General features: G+C 35.3%; 2 protein-coding genes across 4 annotated transcripts; one reads left to right on the top strand and one right to left on the bottom strand.

Moving 5' to 3' along the window:
* Nucleotides 1-651: 651 nt before the first annotated feature.
* LOC105422313 (protein FAM161A) lies at nt 652-7,113 on the top strand. 3 transcript variants are annotated; one of them, XM_089071110.1, is made up of 9 exons: nt 652-1,235; nt 1,575-2,134; nt 2,466-2,672; nt 2,832-2,990; nt 3,238-3,456; nt 3,844-4,086; nt 4,416-4,538; nt 4,616-4,760; nt 5,006-7,113. In XM_089071110.1, the coding sequence occupies exons 2-9, from the start codon at nt 1,581-1,583 to the stop codon at nt 5,432-5,434; spliced, it is 2,079 nt and encodes a 692-aa protein (XP_088927236.1). In that variant the 5' UTR covers nt 652-1,235; nt 1,575-1,580; the 3' UTR covers nt 5,435-7,113. The 3 variants fall into 3 exon arrangements, with proteins under 3 accessions (XP_088927236.1, XP_011629949.2, XP_011629950.2); XM_011631647.2 differs by having other exon boundaries at nt 652-1,270; XM_011631648.2 differs by having other exon boundaries at nt 652-1,308.
* LOC105422310 (melanization protease 1-like) lies at nt 5,823-9,768 on the bottom strand. The gene is made up of 5 exons (XM_011631644.3): nt 9,375-9,768; nt 8,808-8,977; nt 7,618-7,906; nt 7,162-7,433; nt 5,823-6,790 (listed from the first exon to the last, which is right to left on the bottom strand). The coding sequence occupies exons 1-5, from the start codon at nt 9,427-9,429 to the stop codon at nt 6,443-6,445; spliced, it is 1,134 nt and encodes a 377-aa protein (XP_011629946.2). The 5' UTR covers nt 9,430-9,768; the 3' UTR covers nt 5,823-6,442.
* Nucleotides 9,769-11,342: the final 1,574 nt, after the last annotated feature.

Here is an 11,342-nt window from a genome sequence, read left to right as displayed (position 1 = left end):
TGTTTATAAAAAAACATATGCATTTCATTCATATATATTTATAAAGGATAAATATTTAAATGTTTGGGATTTGATTAATCGAGATGAAATAATCCCAAAAAGAATTTATTTCAATTTAAATATTTATTTATCTTTACATAATCTTATTCATATAATGTAAATATTCTTTTATATATTATTCTTTATATTCGATGTAATTGCAAGGATTTGAACGTATAACTTTTCTGAAAATGTAAATTGGAACGAAAGAGAAATGTAAATTGGAACATCAGAATAAAAAAGAATTCATTTTTAAAACACTTGTTTTGGAGTTCTAATTTACGCTTCTTATATTCATTTCTATTAATCTCGGTTTAATTTATTTTTCATCTTTTCCTAATTTTTAAAATTAAAATTAAAAGATGATAAAAATTAAATTAAATTGTGATTAAAGTTTATTCAGAAAAAAATAAAAAAAAAATTAGAAAAAAAATATTTATCTAAAAATCAAGACAGATATTCTCATATATAAGCAAGAATATTATAATTTTCATATAGAAGATTTTTAATCTTGAGTTGAGCAAAAAGAAATATAAATTCAATCACATAAATCAAGATTCAAATTTTCTAAGAAAATATTATATCATAATATTCTTGCTTATATATTAGAATATTTACTTTGATTTAAGACTAATTTTCTTTCTGTACAAGGTAACAGAAATAGATATTAAAAACTTTGCTGGCACTTTTATGCCTCTGTTGTGCTACACTTCGCTCCGATTTTTATTTCCGCCAGGGTTCACCGAAGCCGTCGAAATTTCATCACAACCCGCACGCTATTCTAAGATTTACGAACGAGTCAACAATTAGAGGGGTCGACGTTCCTTTCGTATTCTATAACGAATCGATCGGGTTATTATGCGCGCCATTTATTTCTATAGGGACTGGTCGCGGGGCGTTAGCACTTCCTCGTAGGCTTCACCATGGCGACGATGACGCCGGGCCAGGTCGCATTGATCCTCCCCGAACAGGTCGACAGATATAGTAACGACTGCCCAAGCAGTCGACACGCCATTCGTATCGTGGTTTTGAGATTCGGATCTATTCGAGACCTGATCCCCAACTTCAAAATCTATCTGCAATCACGTTTGGCTCGATCTCTCGGGGAATAAATGTGATTAGCGAGAAATTCCACGAAGAACTGGGAGAAATCTTCTGACCTTTATTGACTGCGAAACGGACGTCTTGGGAAAAATGTCTCTTAATTCTGATGACGATTGAAACACACAGGGTGACAAATATGTTCTGAATACACGAAGAAATTTCAATGTATTTAAAATAGATAAATATAAATATATGTAAATTAAATTCAGTTTCAGCACATTATTTATCAATTAATAACAAGTAGATATTTGATGCAATTATTTTTCAATTATATTGTCTTTTGCTTCTATCACTACTGTGTGCCGCGTACCATCTTAAATAAAGCGCTGAAACGCTATAATATTCAAAACATATTTTATTCTATGGTACATAATTTAAATTTTACATTATTTAACATATCATTAATTTAATATAATTTTATATCACATCAGCGTACCATGACGGAGCACAGAGGCACGTCCTTCTTTCATTCATGCGTGAAGACGCCTGTGGATCCTTGCAGCCGTCAACCAACCCCTTCCTACGAACGTCCTCAGCTATCATCCGGAAGCCGAAGATCAGAAAAAATAAAGAAGATCAACTTTGCCGAGGGTGAACCAACTGCCGCTGAGAATTCAGAGTCGTCGAGTCCACGTGATACTCTAGAAAATTTTCTCGAATTCCTGAAGAGCATACCGGACTACGGACAGGTGCATCACCTGTCGAATGAGCAATTCAGGCAGAAAGTCGAGTACTTGAGAAGGAAGCAACGGTTGCTCCTGCAGAATCTGAGGAACTCGTTGGACGATGCGGACAAACCGCCCTCGCGATTGTCAATCGCGAGAAACGAAGGTCCGAAATTGAAAGATGCTAAATCGGATGATCTCATCAGCGATCTCACATTGAACGGTAAAAAATGCTACCTCGAGGAATCCAGGACCAGCAGCCCGATATTGTTCCCGTCTGGCAGTTTCGCTGGTCTCGCCGAGGATCAGGATCTGCTGACATACAGGTGATACATTAATTCTCCATCGGCAACTTGAGGATTTGAAAGTATCGATTTTTTAATTGGAAATTTTAGGATAATTATAACAGATGGTAAAGTCGATAGTCCTTCAGTAAAAAAATTTCTACGATGGAAAAATTGGTTATTAAATTTTCATAAATATACGAAAAACTTTTTGAGATTTTTTTTTATAAAATGCAGAAAAACAATAGTCTTGAAATCTCAGATTATTAAGAAAAGATGCTAAATTAGATGCTAAATTGCTGATGGAAAGTTATTGTCAATCGAATTGGTAAAGGAAGAGAGCGACTGATAAACATTCTAATGTCAATTTCAGATGTAGAGGCAAGGACAAAGAGGCGAAGACAATGCGTAATAAAGAAATACTCGCGGCCAACAAGAGCTGGACCACGTGGAGTGAGTCGAAGAGCGACGATAGCGCGAACAGCGATGGCGAGGACAGCATCGAGACAAAGAGTTTACCGCCGAATAGTTCAAAAGACTGGCACCCAACGGTGCCCAAGCCGTTCAGTTTCACTCTGAGGTGAATATATTAAACAGCAAAAATTTCTAAAAGCTGTGTAAAATTATTTTTACGTCGCATTATATTTTTTTTCTATTTTATTATATTCTATATTGTTTGTTTCCTGTTTATATATCTATGTAAATAAATAAATGCAGAACACTTCTTGCTCTGTTTCAGGGAAGAGGCGGAAAAGTATATGACGGAAGTGGAGACGGTCGAGCATGCGAATGAAGATAACGGAAAGAAAAGTCCTTCGAAAAAACGGCGAATCAGACCGATTCCGATCACGTCCAAAATACCACTATATGACAAGTTGATGGCCGAGAAAGAGGAAAGGTCGGCCACGTAACGCTTTCGTCTTTACAGACAGCGTAACATCACCTCTTTTAATTTTCTGGTTTCAACATCTTCCTAACTTTGAAGATTTTACTCCTTTATTTCATATCTCGTTTTATTCTTCTTATTTTTATTTCTTAAGCGGTTAAGTTTCTGTCGCAGATTTATAATCCATTCCATCTCCACTATTTGGAGATCTAAAAACGAGAACGTTTGTAATTAATGTCTTCATGTTTCCGGTTTCCAGAAGTCGTATCGTGCGTGAGGAGAGCATGCTGAATCTGCTGTCGCAGGTGCGACCTTTCAAGCTGGAGTGCGACCGTCGTGCTTGGCGATCCATGGCGAGGTCCAGTCCTGAGCTCTGTTCGAGCAAGAGCAGTTCTTCGCGTTTCAAGGCCAAGCCGGTGCCGCGAAACCTGTTCGGCACCGAGGTTTACGACCGTATGCTCGAGGATGAATATTATAGGTCAGCCTTACCGTTAATCGTCGCAATTTTTACACTTTCCATTTTTAAAAAAAATTTACACGCCCTTTATCTTGGTGCGCATTTAATGCACATTAGCACCACTCCACATTAGCATTTCTTTCCTGAAACAATAAAATTAAATTACTCTTTTCAACGTCTGGAGGAAGTGTTGGTAGTCTTTGCAAACAGATAAAAATTTTAAAAGAAATTAAATTTTAGTTTAATTATTTTAAGGCAACTACGAGCGACTATCAATTGTTTTGCAATTCAAAGAGATTCATTTATTGAAATCTGAAAATGATAGGCGATTTAGTGAGCAAAAATCTTTTGAAGTCGAGGATTAGAAACAATTAGATTCAGCGTAAGGATTCACGCGCGCAATTCTAGACAGCTAAGGAAAAGAGTGAGAGCCGCCGAGATGCTGAAGTCTTCTTCCTTGCCGCCATCGATGGCCAGGCGTGAACGTGTGAAGTCCGCATGTGCACACTTAGAGGACGTGGCACCTGACAAGGATGAGGACGAGTCCATCACCCCGGCGACGACATCCGACAGAGCCAGGTCCGCGATGACGTCCATGTTGTCCTCCCGTGGGAACAACCTGGCTGCGATTCTGAGATGTCAGGCCTCACGGTATGGCCTTCAATAAAAAAGATACTGGGCATTTCAGAATCTTTTATTTATATTTTTGAAAAATTGATTTTTCAAGAATGCTAGAAGAAGATCATTCGAAGAAGAAAATAAATTGTTCTGAGTTGTAAAAAAAAGTCAGATTACAATCAAACTTTAAAAATACTTTCTACGATTTACGAGAAACTAGAGAGAATGTCGTTCGTTGTCGATTAGTGGGATTTTATTTCGAGTCCTAACTTTTAACTTTTTCCAAATACGGCAGAGGATAATTTAATCTTTAATTAGAGGGAAATTCACGCGCGTAAATGACGATCGAAAACTCGTCGCAGAGAGAAACTGGAGCGCGACATACGGGAACGGATGGACGAGAAGCGGCGAGAACAGATGTTGAAGATCAGGGAGTCGTTGATCGGCCGGAAGCCCGCGTGGAGGGCCCTGAGATCGGCCGCGAGGTACGCATTAGATCCGTAGATCTGAGCGCCCGTCGATTTTCACGGTCGGATATTGATCTGAATGTCGCGAAAACAAGGCACGAGCACGACAGGGACCTGGACATACGGACGTCTCTTCGTCGCGACGAGGCGCGGGAGCAGGCCGAGCGTCATCGGCTGCAGATGGAAATGATGCTGGATCGCGTAACGCAAATACCGACTCTCTTCGAACGACATTCTCAGGTATTTTTAATTCTATGCGTACGTCGTCGTGCATATACATATTACATAATGTCACTTTCTCAAGGAAAAGCTAAATATTTGTCTATGATATTATCTTCTTTGCTACGAGAAAACATATTTTGTTGCTTTATTCACGCGTCAATATACTTTACGTAAAGTAAATAAGATTAGGCATTTTATTAATTCTTAGGCATATAATCGAAGAAAATATTGTGTAAGCTACGCTTTTTACGTGAACTTTACAGAGCTTTCAATCGCTCCTGAAAGCGCAACAGAAGGCACAACAGAAGGCTTTGTCGAAGAGTACTCACACCCGAAAGAAAAAAAAGAAGAAAAAGAAGCAGCAACAGCAGCAGCCGAAAAGGTCCACGTCAAGCAGTTTAGACTCGTATCTGAGCTTTGTTAGTAATTCTAGACCGAATTCCGGATCGTTAGTCAGTTCTTCCGGCACTCTGATCTCGAGCCAGTCATCGTCGAAATCATCACGCGATTCCTCCGACAAGTCGGCAATTAAGTCAGAAACCTCGGCATCGAAGAGGAAGGCTGATCGCGGCCCGCTGAAAGTATCGATCAACGAAACGGCAGAATTGATCGAGGATTGCAACGAGAAATCCTCCAGCAGCGATGAACGATCTCGCAGTGATGACGTCACTGCTGAGGAACGCTCAAACTGATAATTCTAATTATCGCCAAATTATCTTGAACATCAGATTCCTAGATTATATAATTGCAATCGGATAAGTGTAATTACGCCAACTAGATACGCTAATTAGGTAAATTTCGATCAAAGTTCAGTTTAAAATTGTCTAAAGACCAAGTTTTTTTAGCTCTATTTAAATTTGTTATGTCTTTCAATTACATTTCTTTCTGATACTTTCTTATTAATAAGAAGTATTTATAAAAGTAATCTGTAATTAAGCTTTTAACATTTTGACATTTCTCAAGAAAGTGCAATTCTAAGACGATCGAAGGAATCATTTGAATATCGATAATTCCGAAAAATTTCTTATTATCGCGAATGGCAGAAATACATCTTCTGGAATTTAGGGAATAAACAACACATTTTTATAAAAAAAACTGTTTATCGATTACATTATAAAGCATAAAAACATGATATGTTAACATATAAATCATAATCACGTATCATTGTAGCACAAAAATTTATTACTCTCATTAATAATCAGGAAAAATTCGTCTCTCTCTCTCTCTCTCCCTTTTTTTTCTCATCGAAGATATTACACGCTTATCTTATATTCGATAAGCTAACATAATTAAATCTAATTGCAGTCGCAATTTCAAGAGATCTCTAATGGGATAAAATTCTGACGACACGATACACTGTTCTAATAAAAAGATCTTTATCTTTAAAAAAATCTTCAAAAAAATTCTTTAAAAAATTAACAATAATTATTTTCATTAATTATAAATACACGCTAAAAAGTGAGTTCTCTCATAAATCACCGTTTAATGTATTAAACTACCTACAACAATCGAAGTTACTCTTTTCGATCGCACTTGTTTTGTCGCAATCGATCTTTCGAAATCAATTCTATGATCAATTCCACCTATTTATCAAAAACGCCTAGAGAAATTTACGTTCTCGTTCTCATCGCGATTTTTTGAATTATTACGTCCGCGAACACAATGTGTCAAAAATATTATGAAAGACTTGCATTTCGATTTTAATCTCTTAACGTGTCTAGGATCCAGTTCACGTAGTAGGAGACTCTGGTGTAGACTCCGGGATAGCCCTCGGTACCACAGTGTTTCAGTCCATAACTGACCACGCCATATTGAATGGTGCGTGTTACCCCCCGGTATAAACCGGGTGCTTGTAGAGGTCCACCACTGTCTCCCAAACAAGAATCCACGTTGTCCCGGCCGCCGGCACATATCTGCTTGTACCAGATCTCCGTGGTTCTCTTGTACACCTCTTTGCATTGCTCGTTGGTCACAACCGGTAATTTCGCCTGCAGAAGGTCGAAGCTGCGTGTACCCAACTCCGTCGCACCCCAGCCGGTCACCACGGCCTGATTAAAATAAAATTTTAACATAGAAATAAATTATTTTTGTGAAAAACAGAAGATAGATCTTTTAATAAAATGTTTTAGAAGCGATAGAGAGTTTTTGGGGAAAATTCAATAGCGTGTTGAGGAATTAATTCGAAAAAACATGATTAATGAAATATTTCTATTTGAGAAAGAGAAAGTGTGAGAGAGAGAGAGAGAGAGAGAGAGAGAGAGAGAGAGAGAGAGTGAGAGAATAAAAATGTTAATTAGAGATAACTTTTTCAAATTATTATCAAATGGATAGTGGATTTTAATACTTTTAAATAAAATAAATGTAACGAGAATCTTTCTTTTTATTGCTTCCTGAAGAAAAGAATATTAAGCCTTCTCACCTTTCTATGCACTAACGTCGCTCCAGTACCGAAGGGTAGACAAATGGGCCTGACATTTCGAGGCCTAAAGTCTATGGAACCGTTCAACCTGATAAGCGCGATATCATTTTGTAGTTTCGATCTTGAGTAATCCGGATGGACATGGAAGCTCTCTAGGGCGAAATCCTGATATCTCTCAGCGCAATCCAACTCGAGCCCTTCGTCATTTGTATCGCAGTCACGTTCCTTGCTTATATCGTGATCTCCTACCCTCGCACCTATCAATCTAAGACCTGGAGAATAATAACAAGTCATATAAATCTAGACCAATTACAAAAGATAAAGACTTGACTAAGAACGATGTACCTTCTTAAATATATTTTAAATCTAAATTTTAGTTTTTTTTTTCTTTTTCTAAAAAGATTTAAAATATTCCAACTTTTGTCCCGTTTAAAACGCTACGTGAATTTTCCTTACCAGATGGAAGGAACGTGACGCAATGAGCGGCGGTAAGGATATAGCGTTTAGTGATAATCGTGCCACCACAGCGAAATTCCGGATTCGGTTTTCCAGTGTCGTAAGCGATTAACGCCATCCACGGATACTGGAAAACTGCAGTTTTGTTGCCGTTGATCACCCTCCGCTGATTGGCAGTTCCGCATATTTGATGATCCAATAGACGCATATTTGGATGATCTGTCACATCTGGTGGAGGTGGAACGACATTTGATTCTTCTGTCGTCGTCGTCGTTGGCGTCGTTGATGTCTGTTGAATATTTAATATTTAACTTGAGAAAAAACGAAAAGCAACACTTAAATTTAATTTACTTTTGCATAAGAAAATGGAAATTTAACAAAAAAATTTTTAAATATACAGTTACAATTTAGGAGAAATTTTACCGTTGCTTTATTAATTAAAATAATATTTTTACAAAAAAATTATAAGAATAAAGGCATTAAAAGTAGAAATATCTTTATAATTTGTTATTATCTTTGGAAAATCAGTCATCAAATTAAAATAATTTTAATTGCTGCAGAATTTACTCTTATTTATTGTTGTACATTATTCTAATCAAACATTTTACCAATTTCAGATTTTAACGAATGAAGCTTCAATCGATATTACTAGTACAACAAGATCAGGATAAGACATAAAGCCGAGATCGCAGAAACCTGTTTCAACGTTATTTTAGAAGACTAAACGGTCGCAACGATGCATCCTTGTTACATACAAACAACGAGACAGTGACGTGTAATATATACAATTTGATATATGAAAATGATAAAAAAACATTAACTCACTTGATAAATATTAATGGTCTCTTATAAATTAATAATCTTTATTTACTTAAACTTTATTTACTTAAAAAAAAACAGAAATTGAAGACAAATAGAAAAATAAAAATCACACATTCATACAAAATTGCTATACTAATTTATTCGCGAAAGATGTACAATTCTCTAGCAATTATGTTTTTAATTAAAATTTACCTTTAGTTTATTTTTACTTAATTTTTAAATAAATTTCAAAATATTATACTAAATTTAATTCAACTGAGATTAAATTGTTACGTACTATTTAATTTTATTTAATTTTATTTAATTTTATTATTTAATTTTATTCAATTTGATTTCGATGACTGGTTAGTTTTCTTTAGAATAATTACCTGGCCTGGACAGCAAACCATTGGGTCGTTGCCCTGGTAGCCACATTGCGAGTTTCTGAGGGTTTGCAGTACCTCTGCCGAAAGCGGCCTTGGACCTCTTAAAATTTCTACGATAGCCGGACAATCGCGAATATTAATACAATTGGCACTTCCCTCTGAGCATTGACTTTCTGTAATGATAAGCAGCAATGATATCATTCGTAATATTCATTCAATGAAATTAATTTTTTAAGTAGTAATTTTCTAAACACACGATTTTTAGACTTTGTCGAAGTTTTGAATCAATCTGACACATCAGTTTGCAAGTAGATGTTTCGAAATAACTTGGAGTATTTTAAATTGGATATTTACGAAAAATGCTATATAAATGTACACGAGAATTAGATAAATTATTTGACATTAGATATATGAATTGTATTTAATATATAAAATAATATGCTCGAATTTATTAAAAATTTAGTTTAAAAAAATTTATTATTAAAATTTTATTATGAGAATACCTAGAAGAATTTGATTCGTATCTTTTTTTCAGATGAGAAAGCCTAGCCGATGACAACGTCTACTTACGTGCATCGATTGTTGATAGAGCGAGTAAAAGGACGAGGAAGCTGATGGACGTCATGTTTATTTGTGGTATCAGTATGTATCTATTTGCCACTCAATCTCGAAATTGCGCTAACTATTCTTCTTTCCTCTTTTTCTCTCCTTCATCGGTCGGAGCGAGTCAGGAATTTTTCTTTCGTTTCGCTCCGATGGTTCTCGTCAGTTTACGCTTCGGACAGAGTACTCTGTTGGAGAACGTCGTGCTGGTAATTCCACCTACGTCAGTCCGTCTCGTCTCGAGTCGACACTCGAAGTCGAGTTGTTTGTATCACGAGTGAGTCCAAAACCAGTACTAATCGCCTACTCGCGAGTTGGACGCCAATCGACTAAGCTTCTCCACTACTTGTTGGGCCCATTAAAACCGCCTAGTCGGTGGGGGACGATTGTCGATGATCCATTCGTCGTCATGATTCGTTGTAGATAAAATCCCGATTCGCAAGACGTGCGATTCCGTGAAAATCGGAAACGCCTGAACTTTCCTTGAGGAGGAATTCCATTATGCTTTTGTACAGTACAATATAAAGGATGATTCGTTATCGCACGAATTAATTGCTTTCGGGGATTTAATACTGTTGACTCACATTCCTTTTATGTGGAAATAATGCTATACACGTCTGTAACAGAATGTCTTTGTCTTCTGAATAGACGTGTGCCTTTAATAAAATCAGAATTGAATCTTTTATTAGAAAAAAATTCCACGAACTTTATTTACAATAGGAAGGAAGATTTGCAAACTTGTACCTTTTATATGGCAAAATATTACTTTATTGTCTGTTTATCAAATCAAAAGTTTGATTTGTGATTTTCTTTATTACAGTCTTTTAATTAAATTGTAAAAGGTATAACACAATGACTTTCAAAATTGAATAAATCGAAAAAATTAATTAAATTAAATGGCTAATAAGAGTTAATTATTCGAATCGAAACGTTCGAATTCGATTTTAGCCATTTAATTTCTTTACATTAGTCTTTTAATTTCTTATTATTTGCATTTGAAAAATTATGTAATTTTTCAGTTTTAACCGCATATCAACAATTTCAAAACCTTTTCGTGCTATTCTTAGTTCTGAAATCATTGATGATTAAACAAACATATATTTGTTTCTATCATTTAAACTAATTTTAATTAGCAGCATCAACTGCTGGATTTTTTCTAAAAAAAGAATATTTGTTAAAATTAAAATAAAGAAACCAAATTAATATTTTTTTTATAAAAAATAATGTCGTTTAAAAATAAAATTAAAAGATAGAAAGATAATGGACAGTCATAAGAGAAGTCTTTTCTTGAAAGCATTTTTGAAAAGGAGATACAATGGACGGTAAGAGGTAAAATAAGATAAAAGGGAAAAAGGGAGTCGGTTAAAACGTCGCATCCTCTTCAACGAAGCATCTTTCTTAGAATCAGATAATGTCTGTTAAAAAAAAAAAGAAAAAAAACATACATTTCATTATTTGAAACCCTACAACACTACAGCAATTTTACCTTCGCCGTTTCATTTTTCTAATTGTTTTTCTTTCTTTTTAAACTTGAAAAATATTAAATGCAATTGATTAAAGATTATATGCTCGATTTTGGAAGATAAAACCAAGAAATATCACAAGAAAAATATGATCGTGAATAAATGTTATGATTTTATAATCACCAAAAGGGATTTCTTCACAAAAACATTGCTTTGTTATCGGACTCACACAAGACAATCATGTGTTATTCTTTTGAACATACAATCATTAATTATCATTGAATAAGGAAAGTTACGACAAACTACTTTCCTCTAAATTGAATAACGGAAAAGATATTGTCTGACTTATCTGTAGACTTATTTGTTATTCACTTCAAGTCTCAGATTCGTTCATCCAAGAAATCTTTCATGATATCGAAAATGTATTCATCAAAAGACGATTAATTAAAAAGTTAATAACATTATGATTAGC

The sequence above is a fragment of the Pogonomyrmex barbatus genome, unplaced genomic scaffold, assembly GCF_055798465.1.
Source record: "Pogonomyrmex barbatus isolate J1 unplaced genomic scaffold, ASM5579846v1 scaffold11, whole genome shotgun sequence".
NCBI classification, from domain to species: domain Eukaryota; kingdom Metazoa; phylum Arthropoda; class Insecta; order Hymenoptera; family Formicidae; genus Pogonomyrmex; species Pogonomyrmex barbatus.
Note: the sequence above shows the minus strand (reverse complement) of the source record. Positions and strands in the feature narration are given on the sequence as shown.

What these genes read in the sequence shown, in the direction of transcription:
- LOC105422313 (XM_011631647.2), top strand. Translation starts at nt 1,250, where the DNA reads ATGACGATTGAAACACACAGG. An exon ending in GCCCTGAGATCGGCCGCGAG is followed by an intron (nt 4,539 to 4,615) that starts GTACGCATTAGA and finishes CGCGAAAACAAG; the next exon opens with GCACGAGCACGACAGGGACC. An exon ending in TCTTCGAACGACATTCTCAG is followed by an intron (nt 4,761 to 5,005) that starts GTATTTTTAATT and finishes TGAACTTTACAG; the next exon opens with AGCTTTCAATCGCTCCTGAA.
- LOC105422310 (XM_011631644.3), bottom strand. Translation starts at nt 9,429, where the DNA reads ATGACGTCCATCAGCTTCCTCGTCCTTTTACTCGCTCTATCAACAATC. An exon ending in TCTATCAACAATCGATGCAC is followed by an intron (nt 8,978 to 9,374) that starts GTAAGTAGACGT and finishes TTATCATTACAG; the next exon opens with AAAGTCAATGCTCAGAGGGA. An exon ending in CGTCACGTTCCTTCCATCTG is followed by an intron (nt 7,434 to 7,617) that starts GTAAGGAAAATT and finishes ATTATTCTCCAG; the next exon opens with GTCTTAGATTGATAGGTGCG.